This window comes from Cygnus atratus, chromosome 4, assembly GCF_013377495.2.
Source record: "Cygnus atratus isolate AKBS03 ecotype Queensland, Australia chromosome 4, CAtr_DNAZoo_HiC_assembly, whole genome shotgun sequence".
NCBI classification, from domain to species: domain Eukaryota; kingdom Metazoa; phylum Chordata; class Aves; order Anseriformes; family Anatidae; genus Cygnus; species Cygnus atratus.
In genome coordinates, this window is record NC_066365.1 from 25,408,151 (window position 1) to 25,427,108 (window position 18,958).

Sequence of the window (18,958 nt, forward strand, 5' to 3'; positions counted from 1 at the left end):
AACATGAGTTCTGTAACATTTACCTTATTTATTGTAAGCAAGGTATTAAAAGCCCGAGGTGTCAACAAAGAAGGCCCTAAGAGAAAAGTAGTACTGACTTTCAATTAGAAAATAATTCCTCAACTAAGCAAAAATACCAATCATTAAACACACTTCTACTATTGCCATTTTAGACAGAGGGTACTTTTGAGCAGATTGTCCTAGCTCAGACAGCCTTCAATCCTGTTCCCACATGCTGGGTGCACAGAGTGGTTCCCTGTATGGTACTGCTTTTCAACCTGCATCCCTCTGATGCAGATCTTGTCACGGGGGTAACAAAGGAAGACTCTCCTTGATTTATGTAAGAATCAGGAAGAATCAAATTACAAGGGATTTATAGGTCACACTGTCCTATATATTGTTCCTTGTGAAGCCATTTATCTCTGCATCTTACATATGCAGGCAGAGCAAGGTGGGTACCAACTGCTGCCACGATGGTCACAACAACAGTTCATGAAAATTGCCTCATCTGCTCTGTAGCGCATGAGGCCTTGTCTCTTCTATAAAACTTCCCATGAGTATCTCCTCTTCAGGCCTCTCTTGTCTTTGAAAGATCAATACAACAAACTGCAAATGTGAGAAACAGATGATAGCTTGCACTAGCAGTATAACTTTTAGTTATACACAAAGTTTGAATGCTGAACCAAATTATAGGATATGCTAGGTGACTTTCAGTAAGTGGCAAGAAATTACAACTTTTCAGAGGATGAGGAAGACTAGCAACTTCAGAGCACTGAGAATGCATTCACTGCATCCATGCTGTACAGTCATCACATTGGCAGCTGATGGAAAGCACTTCATCAGCACTTAAAAAAGCAAGATGAAGACTGATGTGCTTAGATGGGAATAAGTAAAAAGGAGCAAGCAGAATAATGAAAACAAGCCCACATAATGCTGTAATCACCTATTTTTTTCCTGATGTACAACGGCTGGTCATTCCCTGAAGATACGGGTCATATTCTAAGTGAATCAGATCCATTGCTTTCAAACAATGCAGACTCTAAGACAGAGACACAGGTCTTCTGTTGCTATTGTTTCCAGGTTTTGTTTGGGGAGGGGAAAATGCTGAGTTTTTGAACAGCCAAAATCTGCAGCATGGCATTTCAGACAGTCATGAGCATCAAAGCAAGTCTCACTGCCAGTCCTGCTGAGATGCATGCTGCATGAGAGACCTAGAGACTCAACCATGTTGAACCGTGTCTGGCTGCCTGTCCTCTCTCTGTTGATGAGGATTAACCCCATCTGATCCTCACATGAAAATTAAAAAAAAGAAAATCAAAAAAAAGGATCTAATTTTATGAGGAGTAGAAGATCATTCTCGTGAATGAGCTGATCTATATGATATTGGGATCAGAGGCTGGCGTGTAAAAAATTATTTACAAATCAGCTTGACACTGTCCAGGCCTGTGCTGAAATTACAGGAACACATACAATAGCAGTATCACCAGCCACAAACAAAGCATTTATTGCCAGAATGCAGGCTCAGTGATTGATGCATGTATTGCATCAATCTTCAGCAAAGAAAACAACTAAAATATGTTCAGGATGTGTTCTGTGGAATAATGAGAATAATTGTAGTCATATTCATTCTTTGCTCAATGCCAATACTTTCTCTTAACTGCATGTATGAGTCTGTTTAGTTTTCACACAACCACTGGGCCAGAAGAGCTCAGGAAGTGTTTCTAACCACGGCTTGCAAATTTGACAACTGGCTGCCCTGATCTTTTCCCCAGTTTTGAAGTTTATAGCTGCTTGCTTTTACTACCTTTAATTAGTACAGCCTACAAGGAAATTCCTGGGCTTGGCTTCTTCTGCTACAGCTGCCTTCTTTGCTTGTTCTGCTTCATGTTCCCACTCTCCCCTTTATTGCTACTTACTCAAAGGGGTCGCTGGGATCAGCTCTCTGGAGCTCTGGAGGAATCGGGATTCTTTTGTAGTACATTTCCCAGTCAAAAGCTCCTCGCATGGCATCCCCCGCCTGTGCCTCGTAGCCAAAGTGATTGTGGTCAATGACATCGATCATAGGACACACGATGGTTTTGTGGTTTAGTGCAATCTGGTCTGAAAAATGAAAGTAGAAAATAGGAAATGGCATGTCTAGTCAAGCCATCTGTCATATTACTGCAAAGTGAATCCCACAGGTTTTTTGATGTTTGAAGATTGCTTGCTTTGCTCCCCATGGTCCCCAAATCATTTCATTTTTCATATCTGTATCAAACCTTTATCTAAATTGGACTTAATGCAGTTAGGCAATGATTAGAAGCATTTACAGTTCTTTAAAGGGAGTCATATCCCTGTGAGACCCACAGGAGTCCAGTCATCTATATCTCTGTCACTTTGCTACTCTGAGCTGTCCCCAATCTGTCAGCTATGGAACGAGCCAGCAAGCAAAATATAAAAATACTCCTTCAGCTGTGGGGAGCGTGTACGGCAAGCTCCTGAGAGAGAGATTTGTGTTCCCAAATGTGAATCTCAGACCTCGCAACCATTCAGCCTCTGTTCCCGTAGCACTAGTGTGCATCAGCTCTGAGATCAAATGCTACAAATTAAAGGCAAACTCCAATGCTGGGAACAAAACAGGGCTGGTGTCCTTTTTCTGTACCTTTCTTGGAGATATAAAGAGTGCCTCATGGTATTATTCCTACTCACCTGTTTTATAAAGAGAGCAGTTTCAGTTGGCTTAAAAAAAAATTAGAGCTGTGAGACTAAATCAAATTCTCATCTCTAATATAAAAGTAGGGTGGGCCTGAGTCTGCCTTTGGTGAATCTTATTGCTAAATCCCTTAGAGCTCCACAGAAAAGAAACAACAGGAAAGAAGATATGCCAACTGCATGAATTAGGCAGAAGAATAATGTACTGAAGTGAGGAGGTACAGGGAAAGTTTGTAGCTGTGTTGGCATTAAAGGACAGGAGAAAGACTATCTGTGAAAAAAACAAGATCTCAAAACTCCAACTACAGTAAAGCTTTTTCTCCAAATGACAGCCCAGATTCTCTAAACAATGTAATAAATTTTTCTGTGTCTATGTGAAAAACTTTTTTTTTAAGGGTTAGATTTCACTAGTGCTTGAAAATATCCTAAAAAAAATAATCAGAGGGCTGAGTGTGGAATGAACATTTGGATCAGAAGGCAGGAAATATTGGTGGTATTATTAATAATATAGATTTTGTTTCCCTGCTTCTGAAGGATTGAAATGAAAAAAATACATATATTTTAGCTAACTTCTGTAGCTTTCATATTTATTCTCAGCTATTGTTAAGAGACTGTCCAAATAGGGGAACAATACTGAGTGCTAGTGAGAAATTGCTGTGCCTGGAAGTTCAGCGGGTTTTTACACCCTAATCCTTTAGTAGTGAAATAAATTTAATGTCCAGGCTCTCACAAAATTCTAGGAAACTCTTCTGAAACATAATGGCTGCATTATTGTTCCTATTGCCAAATATAATTACATTCACTGGTACACTGTGTAGTGCTATCTGTAATCATTATATAAAGTCATTTTTACATAATCTCTTTCCTGTGATGGTCCTGCTAATAGTTACGGGGCTTATAATAATCTGCCTCTGATCGCCCCTTTCTAAACTGATTAGAGGAGAGAAACTAAATGGGGTTGATTTGGCTGGAGTAGGTCAAAGGTAGACTCATAATATACTGACGTCCTTCTCTTGATCTTCAAGAGCTTAAAATAGACTGGAGGATTGGAAACCTCCAAGTCCCAAGCAGAGATAGCCAGGAAGAAAACTGTCTGAGCAGGGCTCACACTCAAGCCTAGTCTTCCTTCCTAAAACTCTGCATGATTTTTGCAAGTAAGACGATGCTTACATGCCTGGTCCTGGGGTATCTGCAAAACTTACACTTCTCATTCCTTAAAATGTTTCAGAGATGATGTTGTGCCATGGGAAGATACTGACTTTTGACGAAACCAGGCTGTTGAATTATGTAGTTGTACACCAAAAGGCAGAGTAATAAAACATTCAGCCTCAATGTTTCTTTTGGTATGCCTAAAATACTGAATTTTGCATACTTCTCAGGCTTAAATGTAGCCCCAGTATAAATTCAGGAAACAGAAAAAAGGGCTGTACAGGCAGCTTACCTTTCACAAGAGTACTTATATCATACTTTTATAGATGTGAACAGGCTGCTGCCTTTGCCACAAGCTGCTCTTTATCCCACCTGCTCCTAATGTACAAAACTGAAAGGCACAGGAAGTGCTTTACAGCTTCCTCATCCTCTCACAAATTCCTATCCGTCTGAAAACGTCCACACCATATTTCAATGCAAATATGTTGCAGAAACAGGGAAAAGCAGACAGATAAGCATCATCGTACGTGTAAAAATCTTTCAGATTTGAGAGAAGGCCTAGGATTAAGAGGGTACACTGCTCAGTTTTCGCTATTCAAATTTTAAGCAATTATATGTACATATTTGAATTCATCAATTTTATTATCAAGCAGAGTGTATGTATGTGGTAGTAAGCAGAAGTTTTCAATGTTGGATAAGCCACTATCTAAAAAAAATTTAGGTTCTGTCTTTAAGAGAAAGGTGCACTCCTTTAATTTTGAGTGCTTGTTTCAAACTGGCCCGATTTGAGAAACAATACTACTTTGCAAATAATCTTATTTTTGTATTTATGCATGGAATTATGGATGGTGACATCTGAGTAGCTCAACAAGTTATCTCATGTTACCTGACTTGTCATAAGCATTAAGTCTTCCCCACTGACAAGTAACGTTATCAAGTATAACATTGTGGAGACGGACAGCTATGGCTAGCAGGTGTCTTGGTAACTTGCTAAGCATGATGTAATTTTAATTCTTGGTCAGGAAAAAAAAAATCTGTTTTGACAAACCTGGCTTTGGTAGCCTATAGCACTATTGATCTGTGTTTCCATCTCCCCTCTCCTCCTACTTCTGCTGTAACATCAGCAGAAAGAAAGATGTCTGCATCTTTCAGCTGGTTTGCTCCTCAGTTTCTTTCCTTGAACCCATGATAACTGTGATTCTTCACTACACTGGACTCAAATACTGCAGCTGGAGCTCAAATCACAGCTTTCCCTCTGCTGGCTTTATATTACTGAGGAGTGATAACAAACAGCTGTGTTTGCCAACATTTTTACATGATTGCAGCTGCCTGCTCTGTGAACATCAGGCAAAACTCCCTCAGATCTCAGTTTTGGAGTGGCTTATCTCAGTTTAGAATGCTGTTTAAGCTAACCAAATAAACTAAATAAAGCTTAAAGAAAATAAAGAAAAGCCATTTTGAACCTGTTTTTAAGAAAACAACAACAACAACAAAAACAACAACAAAGGACTGCAACTGAAAGGAATATATATATATATATATATTCACAGAAAACACCTATGACTGATCTCCTTAGAAGTATTTAGATACCTAACAAGTACTGAAATAACTAAGTTTTCTTTGGTCTAAAAAGTGATAGCCAATTCTTAAAATGTAAATTAGATGCCTAAATAACTTTGAGACCTGGCTTTAAGTGATTGCTCTGTTTTTGTTTTTGTTTTTCTTTCTTTTTTTCTATCCTCTAACTTGCAAGATCTCATTTTGAGAAAAGCTGTTTGCCACTGCTCTGAGCAGTGCAGAACACTGCTGCTCTCAGTGAAGACTGACAGTCTTCATTACAGTATTGGGTTGAAAAGTCCTTTTTGAGGACTTTTCACTATTCTTGACCAAAAAAAAAAAAATCATAGCTAAAATAGGGCCGGCTTCAAAACAGTAAGTACCCATTATAGACTCTGTTTTGGTTTCTTTGAATGACATTCATTCAAATGCAGTGCTGATTGAAACATAAGACAAATCTTAAGATAAACACTTGAAAAACTAGACAAAGAAAAAACAAAACAAAAAAAGCCACGAACTTTACTATTACTAATAGCCACGTGTCATCCAATTTCCAGATAGTAAATATTTGCCCCCTAATGGTTCAGAGCAATTCTCTCTTCCCTTTCAGAAAACAGGGCACAAGGCATTCTTAAGTATATTAGCTGTGTGATCATTCTCTATTCGTCCTTCCTCAGGTAACGCTTTTTTTTTTTTCTTTCAAAATAAAGCCTATTGACCTTGGGCTCCTGTGTTCCTCAAGATTATTTTCCAGATCCTCTAGCTGGTTAACTAAGGGTATTTCCACTAAAAGGGAACGAGAGAGATCAAATTGCATTAAGAGCTGAGGAGAACTGGGTCTTGGTCCCTGATGAAGCTTCTCTCATCTTTCCAGTTTTCTTGCTTGAAGCCGGGGGTTGCGGTCATCAGTTCAATATGCTACTGAACCTAACTGCAATTATGAATTCTTTGTGACCATTCTGTTTAAAGCTTTTATGGGGTCAAACCCAGCTACCTGTATCTTCACTTCAGACAAGAAAGCAAGAAAAGGAACTGATTTCGCAATTGCAATTTTCCCATGTCTAAACTAGCAAAACAGAAGGGCTATATCTAATCTGCAACAATTTAGCAAAAGATTCCAGCAGACAAGAGTGAGAGTCTTCCTGAATTTTTTACATTAGGGTGATGTATTATGCACCTTCAGACAAAATTAGAAAGCAGAGGAAAACTGTATATGTACAGTATATGTATATGTACACTCCACAGTGTTTAACAGCTATCTGTCAGAGCTGCTTGTGGAAAGCTTGTTGAAACTTGTATTTCCTTCTGCTCCTTTATGTCACTTGGGCTTCACATGAAGATAGCGAGGTTACTTTTAAAAATGCTGATCGTGTGGTTAAGGACATTGTGGTAACAAGGAGATAGTCTGGATTTGTAAATTGATATGGAAGATAGAAAGGATGTAAATTCAGAATTTTGTAGATTCTCCTGTTATTGTTCTGAAAGAAAACTAGTTACTAGTTTTTTTTTTTTTTTTTTGTCTCAAGTGATAGTTCATTACCAGAACAGCGCCCTCTTTTTGGTTCTAAATGCTTTATTAGCTTATTGTATGGCCAAACCTAGCCTAGGAACAACATTCAAGAAACAATAACCATTAGTTGATGAAACACTATCTTGTCTTATACTTGTGACATATCCATTTAAATAATACAAATTTCTTTAACAATAAATTCAGAAGTTTTATTTGGTTTTGTTTGGAAAAAAAAAATGCACTGCAAAGCACATATGCTTTGCATGTAGTCAGGTGTACAGAAAAGGAGACTATTGCTTCCTGAGTGAAATCCTAGACTACAATTGATTCTTTCCATTCCTTTGACTAATGGAGCTTTGCTGGCTGCAGCTGGATTCCAGCAAAGCAGTCAATAGCTAATCATTCTCTCTGAGCTTTCTCTTGCGAATGCAGTTGTTATTGAATTTAACTCCGAGGTCCTAGATACATTTACAGCAAAAGCTGTTTTAATGGAATGTGGAAGACTAAGAAGCAGTACGATACCTGCATAACTAAAGTTCTCAGGTGTATAGTAAGGGCACGGCATAATACTAGATTTAGTAGCTTGCTTAGTAGTAGTAATAATAAAATAAAATGCAACTGTAATAGGCCAAAGTGATACTTCAAATTTTCGCTAGTTCTGCCACAAAAACAAACAAAAAAAACCAACAACAACATAAAATTGAGCTGCTCAGTTTTCTCTGAGTTCTCTATCATACTGACTCTTCAGACACTGCAGAGCAGCTCTAAACACTTCTATACATTGTATGTCCTTCTTATTGTGGGACACAGTTTTGATTGCTTAAGCTACGCTGAATGCTGCAATTTTAGTGGGTGATGAACACTCGTACACTTACTAAGCAAGGGAGGCAGCCAATTCACGTTGACTTCGCAATGGGAATCCAGAAATGTCAAGACTTCTCCTCTAGCCAGCGAGGCTCCTAGCAGTCTGGTCCGAATGAGCCCTTCTCGTTTCTTGGTACGTACAATCCTCACTTTGGCAAAACGGACCATGTATTCCTCCAGCTTCTCTTTTAAATGTTCTAGAAAGAAGGGCAAAAAAAGCGTCAGTGGTGCCAAGCCTGGAGGAGCCAACAGAAGGATAGGTTGGCATACAACCTGCAAGCAGCTTATCCACTTCCGTCTCTTGTCTCTTCAAGACCTCCAAAATCTGCCACAAATCCTCAGTGAGGCAGTTCGGAAAGTGCAAATGTTCTCTGTTTTATCACCCAGAGGAAGACACTGACACTCCGGACCTTTTACTGCAGTTGCTACTGGCAACCTGCCATCCACGATATAATCATGGCCAAAACAACTGCAGGATATTCATACAGCCTCTGGTTCCTGCAGCCCAAGGCCAGATAAACATTCTGGCATACTGTTTTATAAACGGTGTCCTTTCCAAGTGGGCTTCTTATTATCAACTAATTATGAAGAAATACGCACGGAAAGCAATTTTTAAAAAGTAACCATTAAACTAGCATTATTAGATTGTTTCTGTAATGGGAAAGGAAACAGACATGAAGGAAGATCATAATAGTTGGATACCAGTGTGAAACAAATGGACAGCTGACGTCCTAATAAAATTAAGCTGCAAATGTAGAGCAGTTGATAGATTCTCTTATCTGCATAACCTAGCTGTTTGTATCACAAAACAGCACCTTCGAGAACTTCTTTTATTCTGACTAGAAACAGACACTAAGAACTATAAAACCCCAAATCAACCACCACCACTAACAAGAAACAAACAAAACACCACAACCTATAGTTTTGGCTCTTCCTAAATACATCTACAACAGAAACACTGATATTTTGCCTTCGATAAAACACCTCAGAGTGTCACATTCATTACTTTGGAAAAGTTTGATAACTTCTTTGGTGAGAAAAATAAGGAGAGAAAAGCATAGTCTCCAGTAATGAAAACTGTTGATGTGCCACATTTAGTGATGCTAGGAGTTGCAAACTAAATCTCACTGAAATAGGTTTGCCCGGTTATGATTGCTTCTTATATCACCTACTTTATTGTTTGGCCTTGTGTGGTCAGTCAATACAGGCTTTGATCCAGACCCAACATCATTATTGATTGCAAGAAGTTTGTTATGGACTACCAGAAGGGACTTCTTCAGCAGTACCCTCAAGTGTATAATGCTGACACAAAGATTTAAAGGCAACAAACAAACAAGTCACAGTACAGGGAATACAGGATCTTGTGTTAAAGTAAAATTAAGCTCTACTGAAACACAGCTTCCTGCTCATGCTCCTTCTTGTCTCTGCTCCTCTACTTCCTAGCAGATCAACACACAGGACTTTCTAAATCTACCCATAGATCAGAAGGAGTAGAAAACATTGAATTATTGACATGCTGCTGGCAAATCCAGAGCAGCAGGGACAAGTTATATGCATATAATAGGAGAATACTGTATGGGATACTTCTCTGAACTGAATATCAATGTATGCTGACACTGACAAGGGAGAGGCTTGAGACCTGGGAACCATCATCTGACAAGAATTGCAGAACAAGCTGTGAGCTTTGGGAGGGAGAAATGGAATACTTTGGAGAGCTACTGAGTCAAGAGTGCTTTGTGTTCATAGTACTACCCGGCAGAAGTATTAGATCAAGTAGTAAACAAAAGTGTCGTGAACAAGTCCTCCTAGGATGATTGTGAGAAATCAGAGAAATATGTTAAGGGCCAAGTCTGAGACCTTATTCCAAAAAGTAAGGAATGACATTCAGATAAACATCAAATGTTTTTGTCTCCTACTCCATGGCTGATTGGAAAATTCTCAGATTTCATTCTGAAATAAGAGAAGCAGCAGCATCCCTTTTTCATCCCATTTCACTAGTTACATACATCAATAAAAAAACAACACAATCCCCCAGCAGTCACAATGACAAGAGATGCACTGTGTCTTTGAATGATGATCTTTGTATGCCCAACCATACTCACATGACAAGGGCTGTATGCCACTCTGACTCATTTTAGGTACCAGCTACAATTCACTATCATGACTGGCCTGAGGTTAAATCAAGTCTTAGATCATTTTGTGCCCATGTGCAAGACTGTCTAAAGCATATATTTATTGACCTGTTTTGCTGTTTTTATGAGCTCCATTGAGGTTATTCCCATAGTGCAGGAATATAGAAGAAGGGAAATAGACCTTAAAAACAAAGATACAAAGAGTCCTTGCAGGAAATATAAGAAAATCTGTTAGGGCTGTCAATCTGGATTTTTTTTCCACTGTAAATCGCATCATCTTACGGCCATGAAAAATGAAAGTCTCTCAAAACGACAGGATACTACATACTTCCAAAGTAGAGCAAATCTAATCTGTTAGGTACTGTGGCTTCTTTTAGTCCTGAGACACTGTGAAAATGTCCTGTAGTACCCTAAGGTCATCTAACCCTTTCCCCTGTGATCTCTTGCACCCACAAATCTTCAGATTTTTACACTGACCCGTGCATGGCCCCCCCGGCCAAGAAGGTGACCACATTGCTGCATACTGCACAGACAACTAACAAAAAGATTCAGGTGACCCAGCCTGAACAGAGCTCTCCAACTAGGCCAGCAAGCACTTAACAGCTTGGCTATGTGCACATCCTCCATCTTTACCTGTCTGCCGTCAGAGGTGGTTCACTGATGAGACTGGCTGATCAGAGGATCCTACTACGTAGCTCAGCTGGGCTATGCACCAGGTGCAAGTGCTTTACCATTTCCCGTGAGCTGGCTCACAGGCTGGCAATTTCCCCCTGTGTATGTGAAGGCAGCTACCAAGGCAGCTCCTCATCCCCTTGATGGACAGAAGCAGGAGCTTAAACAATCTAAGTTGTTCCTGGTGGGGGTAGGCTCTCTGTTCCCTATTTAGAAATTCAAGGCAAGCCTGAACTGGACCTTTACTCAGGTGTCACAACAACTAAGTTAAAGCCCTTGCAAGTACCCAATTTGAATATCCACTGATGCTTAAATAAACACACACAAATGCTATCTTCACATGCACTCTTGACTGTTATCACTTGCCTTGGGCCAAATAGATTCAGTGAAATTCAGCTGTGTACCCAGCCTTGCTCAAAGGACTTCATTTCATTCCTTGCACATCTTGCAATGAGCAAATTCTGAAAGCCCATCTCTTCAAGAAAACACTTCAGAGAGAGATGATGTACACGGCCATACTATGCTACATTCTTTTCTGTTCTTATATCAATTGCTAAATAATGAAATAAATGAATAACATAATTTGATTGTCATTAGTTATATCTGAGCTTGAACTCCATAGAAACAATGATAGTTCATACTGTTCCTTCATTGCTTCAAGTTCCTTGCAAACTCAGGAAAAGAGATCTTTCGCATTGTTAATATTTTATTTTAGGCCAGAATGATAGCTGAAATTCTGTACAATGAACAAGAGTTCACTACACCATCATCTTCCTCCATTTCCTTCAAATAGCTCTTCACACATTTCAGACAGAATATCATTTGATTTGTAAAGAACTGCATTAAAACAGACAGCACATCTTTTGATGCCAGAATTACGTGCCCCAACATTGTTTTCAGATACTTTCATTTTATTATTTTCTCCCTGTGATTCAAAGAACAACTCACAAGTAAGAGGTATACAAATAAGAGGTAAAAATTGCACATCTTGTTCACACAGAATTCTAAATACACCCTCATTTAGACATAACTACAAGTAACCAGGAAGAAAACAAATTTAAGAGTGAATTTTTATAGAGCTTAGATAAATGACATAAAAAGATCAGGTCTATATACAAACGGGAATAGATAGTTTAGTGGCGATACATAAGGGATCTAGAGCCACGTATTGGTAATATTCTAACAGTAAGTCATGACACAGTCAAAGAGATGCCAGTAACAACACCTACCATATCTTTAGTTTGGAGCTTTGTCCAAGAAGCAAGTTTTGGAATTTATTTGCAAAAAATATCATGAAGCATTTAGGTTCAACAACCAACTGTAATATGCTTCTGAGAATGAAAATAAAGTGAAGAAAAAAAAAATCCCTTTTTGGATCCTTAAATAATTTTTTTTTTCCAAATTTAAATAAATATGAAAGTACTTTCACACTGCATTTTCTCTTGCAGTGTATTGTGGCACTATCTGGTTCTAATCTTACTGATCTCTGATAGCACAAAAATCCATAGAGTAACAGCCAGAGGCAGCAGAACAGTAGTAGTTGTAAAGAAAAATGTAGCATTTTATTCTATTTATATAGGTAGTAAAACATATCCTTCCTCCTGAACTACTCACAAAAGCCACCCCTGCATTACTCAGTATGCTGGCATTACTATAGGTGAGACTATGAAAGAAAATGCTCATGCAGAGTAGTAGCAATTCTGCAGGATCTGCAGTCAGCAGCTGGGCTAGCTACTTAATAAAAGAGCCAGTGATCATAAAGACATGGATGCTTTGACAAAGACAATACCTGGGAATCTTGCTTCTCAAGTATTACTTAAAAAAAACTGGACAAGACTTTCAAATGTTCTGTATGGCAATAAATTTGACTAACAAGTGATTTAGATGGTAATTGTTGTTATTAACAAATTCCAATTAATCTCATATTTTCCTAAAATAATAAACTGCCCCCCTTTCACAGTACTCCATAAACTTCTTTCTTCTAAGAGAAAAATATTTTTATTTCCTATAGTACATTTACAGTTCCTTGCAGTCCCCACTTATTTTGTTGCTAATATTATCTCCAGAAGAAACATCTCTCACACAAGCCTATATATTCTATATATACATTTAGAAGCAAGTGAGCTCTAGTACCCAAGTAAACATGCAACAATCAATGCCAGAGAAAAACTATAATTTTAAAGAAATTATCTGAAAGCAATTATAACAGTGTGCAAAACAGAATGCAACAGGAAATAAAATGGCCTTTAAATCTCCAGGAGACAACACGTTCGGCCCATTTATTACCAAAGGAATCAGTTCAGGAAAGCTTGCCACAACAATAAAACAGGGAGGTACAATGGTTTCATTTATGTGCTGTAATATTACATAAATTTCACTTTCAGAGTTAGGCATGAGAGAGGAGCCAATATTTAAATTCTACAGTGAGCTATAAATGGTGCACTTTGGATATAAAGAAGCCAAAACCCCTGTCACTAGATGTGGGAAATAAATGTCTAATTTGTAATTTAAAAGAAAATACATCATCATTTTCTTCACAGTGCTGATCAAATGTACCCATGAATCATATGTTTGACACATGCCAGGCACCTGCCAGGGCAAGAGTTGGCACAGGTGGCGACAAATAAAGAATAATGCACAGGCTGGAGGTTTGCAGGCTGTCAATGCTATGACAAGTGATGATAAAGGACAGCATTACGTCTCTCCTTCAGTGATAATCTGTAAACAGATTCTCCATTGCAATTACTTGCTGTGGGTCTTCTCTGTCTTCATTTAAAGTCTAGAGAAGTTTTCCTAAAAGAATAGCAGGGACTCAATTTCCTGGTCAGACTAATTGAAGGCCTACTCAAGCAGAGTACCCGGCTACTTAATTTGGTGCCCAGACATGCATTAGAAATCAAGCCTTTGTCAGGAAAAAATCATAGCAATAAAAAGTGGAAGTGTAATACTCTCCTGTTAGGATGTATACAGAGAGCATTTTATCATCACACTGGTGCCCCCTGGCAATATGTGCTATACGACAAGCATTGTTTCTCCAAAGTTATTGAAATGTTCAGAGAGACTTAAAAGATGATGGGAAAACTGAAGCTGGTTTTCAAGGCTCACTTGACTGCAGCACGGATCAAAGAGAAAAGCATATACAAAGAAAAAGCCCTTTGTTAAGTATCCCTTCTGGAGAGCCAGGCAGGTCCAACCCAACTCCATGCCTGTAACACAGCTTACTCTCTTCACCTATGTTGCCCCTCCAGTTTTTGCCCCAAAGCACAGACAACTTCTGTTATACTATTGTCAACCTGCAAGTTATCAAATAATTGTGTAACTCCGCTAAGAACAGCCACAGAGCCTACCAGAACTGCTAAATGTCCTGATAAACAACCTTAATTATATGTTTCTTTTTAACATTAATTTACTGATGTATTTTGAGCTGTTCTGCCATTCCCAACATAAACCATATAAATGAGATGCAGGAAAAACTCAGTGGTGGAAAATGTATGCTGGCCTCTCTTGTTAACTCAGCACAGGCATATGGGAGGCAGCAGTGCGGCCAATAACATAGCAGTCTGTGGTCTTAGGTAAGTAAAATAATCTTCAAGTGACCATTTCTGCTGGTGAAAATTAAAGCAGTCAAATGGCTGTTTTTACATGCAATGATAATGAGGCTGTCCAGTTCAAGAACATTTTTCTCAATCTTATCTCTGGCCAGCAGCAGAAAGCTTTGTGCCCAGTATGCAGAGCAAAGCAATTTATGCAACAGAGCTCCCACTGTGAAAGGACCTCAGTCACTTTATGTCCTCCCAAGAGGGGAGTATCTTCCCAGATAAAATTAGCAAGCATACCCTCCATTCCTCCCCTGAGGCCCTGAGCGCACATTTTTCTTGGAACACCTCAGCTTAAGCTTTTGATGACTGAAATGCTCCCGTCTAGCTCGACAAAAAATACGTAAAGGAAACTTAGAGGCCTATGATTATTTTGTTATTATTGGTTTTTTACTGCGATTGACAAAACAGCCTTCCCCAGCACCTTGTCATTATTTCTACTTTCACTGCCCCTACGCATGCTAGCATAAAACCAAATCATCCCGAAGAGAGAATATGAGATGAACACGTGAATTTGGGTGCATCAACTTTCTTTTCAGAGTTACCCTTTGAGTTTGTTACTCGCAGAAAGTTGGCTGGAAGTGCTGGCTGGACGCAGGACTGCTGCCAAGGGCGTACCAGGACAGCTGCCACGTTTTTCTAGCCAAGTCTTGAAGACTCCAAGAAGGACAATTCCACTGGTTACCTCTCTGGGTAAGCAAATCCACTACCACACTACCCTTCTGGTGAATAACTTTTCTGTAATGTACAAACTGAATCTCCCAAGCTGCACCCTGGGGCTGTTGTCTCTTATTTTACCATCTGCCAGTACCAGGAAGAATTTGGTTCTGCCATCTGGGTAATTCCCATTCAGGTTGCTGCAGGCAACGATTAGATCACCGCTTAGCTGTTTCTTTGCCAGACTAAACAAGCCCAGATGTCTCAGCCTCTTCTCAAAGGTCACATGCTTTTGGCCTACGATAGTCTTGCAAGCTCTGCTAAACGGATGCCAGCTTTTGTCATCCTACTTGAACTGTAGAGCCCAGAAGTGGATGCAGAATCCCAGATGTACATACACAGCATCAACATTGTGAGAGGGATAATAATTGCACCTTATCTGCTCACTGTAGCCCAGTTCAGTTTGCCTTCCTGGTGACCAAAGTCCACCTTTTGGTCCTATTAACTTGCTATCCACTATGACCTTTGCAACACACCAGCTAGCCAGTTCCCAGCTTTACTGGTGCGTGGAGTTTTTCACCCAGGTACAGAATTTAATACTTCTTGTTAACTTCATAAATTTATTTTGCCCAATCCTATAGCTTCTTACAGTCCTCTGGACTGATGCTGTACTTTTTTTTATGTGTAAACCACTTTCTCTATTTTAGCATCATCCACAGATTTGCTGAGGGTACACAGTCCTCCTCCAGGTCACTGATGAAGATACTGACCAGCAATGCCCCCAGTACTTACCTGTGATATTCTGCCAGACAGACATCGAGACATTGATTAACTACCCTTTGAGCCCATCAGTCCAACCCATCTAGCAGTCTCATTGTGCTGCCCACGCTTCCTTTGGTTATGAATGAGAATGTTGCAGGGATAAAAATTTCTTAAAGTCAAAACAAGTTACATCCATCACCCTTCCCTTGACCATGATAATTAGAAAAGGCAATCAGATTGTTCAAACATGATTAGTAGTTGGTAAATATGTGATGACAATATTACCTTCCTGTCCTTCACATAGTTTGAAACAGATAGGCACCACCCAAGGAGAGGATGTATTTCATGTTCCTTTCAGACAGCAAGCTGAGGCTGGCTGGTCTACAGTTACCAGTCCACTTCTCTGTCTTTCTCAAAGATGTATCATCTTTTTCTTTTAGGTCACCCATCCCAGTTGACTTCCATTTCCAATAGTTGCCCAGTCTTTTGGTTATCTTCCATTGTGGCTTTACTTTTCACCTAGAAGAGTGTGTCAGTATTCTTTCTTCTGATATTCAGATCCAAAGTCTTCCGTTCCTAATCAGTTCTGACTGAGTAAAATCCTGGAGGAAGGATGGGGAGGTTTCTGCTGGACAGACTTTACTACCTGATCCATAGCCACGCCAGACTCTAAAAAAAAGTTCCGGAAGCAGACAGATGCTGTGAAAACTGTTGGACATGGTAAGTGTGACACAGACCGATAATGAGAGCAAAATTTACAACTGCTTGGTATAACAGCAATTAGCTAATAGCAATCTCATTTAAGCAGCAGATAACCCGTTCTTTCCAAACGCAGTTTTGCACATCTAAGAAATAAGGACAACTGGGAAAAGGACAAGCTAAAATGCAGTCTCTTCTTTGATGATAATAGTAAGTCAAAGTCCTTGGATGGTTTTTACAAGGCTATGGAGAAGATTCTGAATGTGCAATAGTTCTGCTCATTGCTTGCACATCAGTGAATATAATCTTCCAGACAGCAACTTCATTTTGATGTTGAGTTTCTACTGCAGCCTGCTCAAGTTGAAAGAACCTCTGAACTCTACAGCTCGTTCCTTTGCCACAGACTCAAAAGGTCAGCATTATTGAGAGCAGGAGAGAGCAAACAGCACAGATGAATACACGGCCTAGCTTGATTTCATTCATGATAGGCTTTAAATAAACTTCTCTGAACAAATCTGTATAGGTTTTCACATAGTCATGAAAGAAGTGATTGAGACTGCAGAATGTGCAAGGCTGGCCAGATTTGCTGGCACTTTCTCAGGCTATAATCTCAGTCAGTAGAGAGAGATGGAGATTCTGGTATCTCTGTTCCACTTTCCTGAGCTCATGCCATTGTGACAGTCCTATAACCAGCACAGAAGCACCAGGGACGACTTCGTCAACATGGTGAGTGTTCAGCTAATAGAGCATACACAGGATATTACTGAGATATAAGGTGTGGTGACTTCTTAAACACTGAAGCATCACAGAAGCATCATTAAACTCTTGAGATACTTTTCTACTTCAGATTTCGCAAACAGGGAAAGGAACAAAGCACAAAATTTTGGGGCTGCAGTGATCGAGCATGACAAGTCAGACCTCCGCACGAGCAGCTAGCGCTGGCTTCCTAGTTTGTTGGTAGTGCTGACACGTCTGGGAACTTTTTTATTTCCCAAGGAAAGGATGAAAGATGGTTGGTTGTTTTTTATGGATTTATTCCAAGTGCCAGTTGTACTTGGTAGTTGTTGATACCTTCACTGGTGCCGCAGTATCATAACTCATGTCTTTTCCACAGCTGACAACAGACTCCTTCATTTGCTTTGTTTCCAGTAGTCAAACTCAGGGAAAAGTGGGGTTAATCTTTTACCCAAAGACTAAATGATAAAGTGGTTACTTATGGCCTGAAAACCTCCACAGAGTAACAAAATTACCTAAATCCTATTTTACATATCACAGTTAAGCACCTCTAGGAATTAATGCCCAATGTATTTTATAACTTATAATTGAAGCAAAAAGAACTTAAGCACTATACAGAACAATAAACAAACTGTTTTTGCAAGCATGAAAATTGAATATCCCTCCCCAAAAGATTTTTTTTTTTAAGCTAAAATATTTAAATAGACTATTTCTTTGTATATAGTTTTAAAGCAACTGTCTTTTACATCTTTAGTGGTCCATCTTCAGAAAAGGGTTTTGGAACTGCCTGAAGAAAGCCTGTGACATGCTTGTTCCTACATTTGCCTCTATCTATTTCTGAATGTTTCCTCAATATTGTATTTCCTATGTGAAAACGACCAACCAACCAACAACAAAAAAAAACAAAAACAAAAACAAAAACAACACTGAGGAAATGCATTATCTTTATAGCTCTGTTCATCTGCTCATATCCAAATTGTTTGTCAGCCATAATATATGGAAGACTAACTTTGTTCACCAGAGGAATGACACACAATATATGCAACCACCTTATGCCAGATGAGGAAAGCTGATTAAGAATACACAGAAAAGCAGTCTTAAACAGGAGGTAAAGATAAAGTTGCAGGAAGTTATTTTTGCTGCAACATAAATACAATAATCACCTGAAAGTGAGCAAGAAATGGAACCCAATTAACGATACAGCAGATTGAATGGGAGACAGCACACACAAAACTGAAAGCTGTGTTTCCCTCTGCTTGTCCTCCTGCTAAGTGGGTTGATAGCACTAAAACTAAAGTGACTGAAATTAGGGGGTGAAAAGAAACCGTACAACTCACGCTGCTGCGCTGAATGACACTTGGAACATTTCGCTCTCTCAAAGTGCTTCACTGATGCCAGCAGCATGGCACACGGAACAAAGTTCAACCAGACCTCTGACAAGTTGTTCCCAGTACAGCCTTGTTAGTCCCGAACCTAACATGACAGGCACAGGCGTGCTCAGAGACACGCTTCCCTCTTGGGTGACAAGGAAGGCAGAAGAGATTGCAGAACTTTTTTTTTTTTTTTTTTTTTGACAACTATCATTTTTACAACAAAGATTTTCCTATGGATAGCTGCACTTACATTGGAACTTTCTTACACTACCAGTGCAATAAATGTAATCCAGGCTATAGCTCAAACGAGAATCAAGGCAACTGAAGTATACGGTAGGATAACAAAGACACATATAGCTGCCTTTACAGATCATTCTCTGGGCACGTGTATGTAGTACAAAGCTGTCAAAAGGTGATCTTGCTGCACTAAAATTTGATTCTTTTTAACAGATTTGTTTACTACACAGGTATTTATTCAGTAACTTGTCCCCAAGGAAAGCACGTTACGAGGTTTCTTCCAGGTTGCAACGCCAATTAGAAGAAGGTTACTTTGAAGTGAAT

At 39.3% G+C, this 18,958-nt stretch overlaps 1 protein-coding gene across 1 annotated transcript in view; it reads right to left on the bottom strand.

The window, feature by feature from the left end:
- The window catches only part of GALNTL6 (polypeptide N-acetylgalactosaminyltransferase like 6), a 455,937-nt gene that overhangs the window by 75,542 nt on the left and 361,437 nt on the right, over positions 1 to 18,958 (bottom strand). The window contains exons 5-6 of the mRNA XM_035557893.1: positions 7,783 to 7,968; positions 1,917 to 2,100 (exon numbers count right to left, since the gene is read on the bottom strand). Coding sequence (XP_035413786.1) covers positions 1,917 to 2,100; positions 7,783 to 7,968 — 370 coding nt within the window. The remainder of the gene's footprint in view (positions 1 to 1,916; positions 2,101 to 7,782; positions 7,969 to 18,958) is intronic.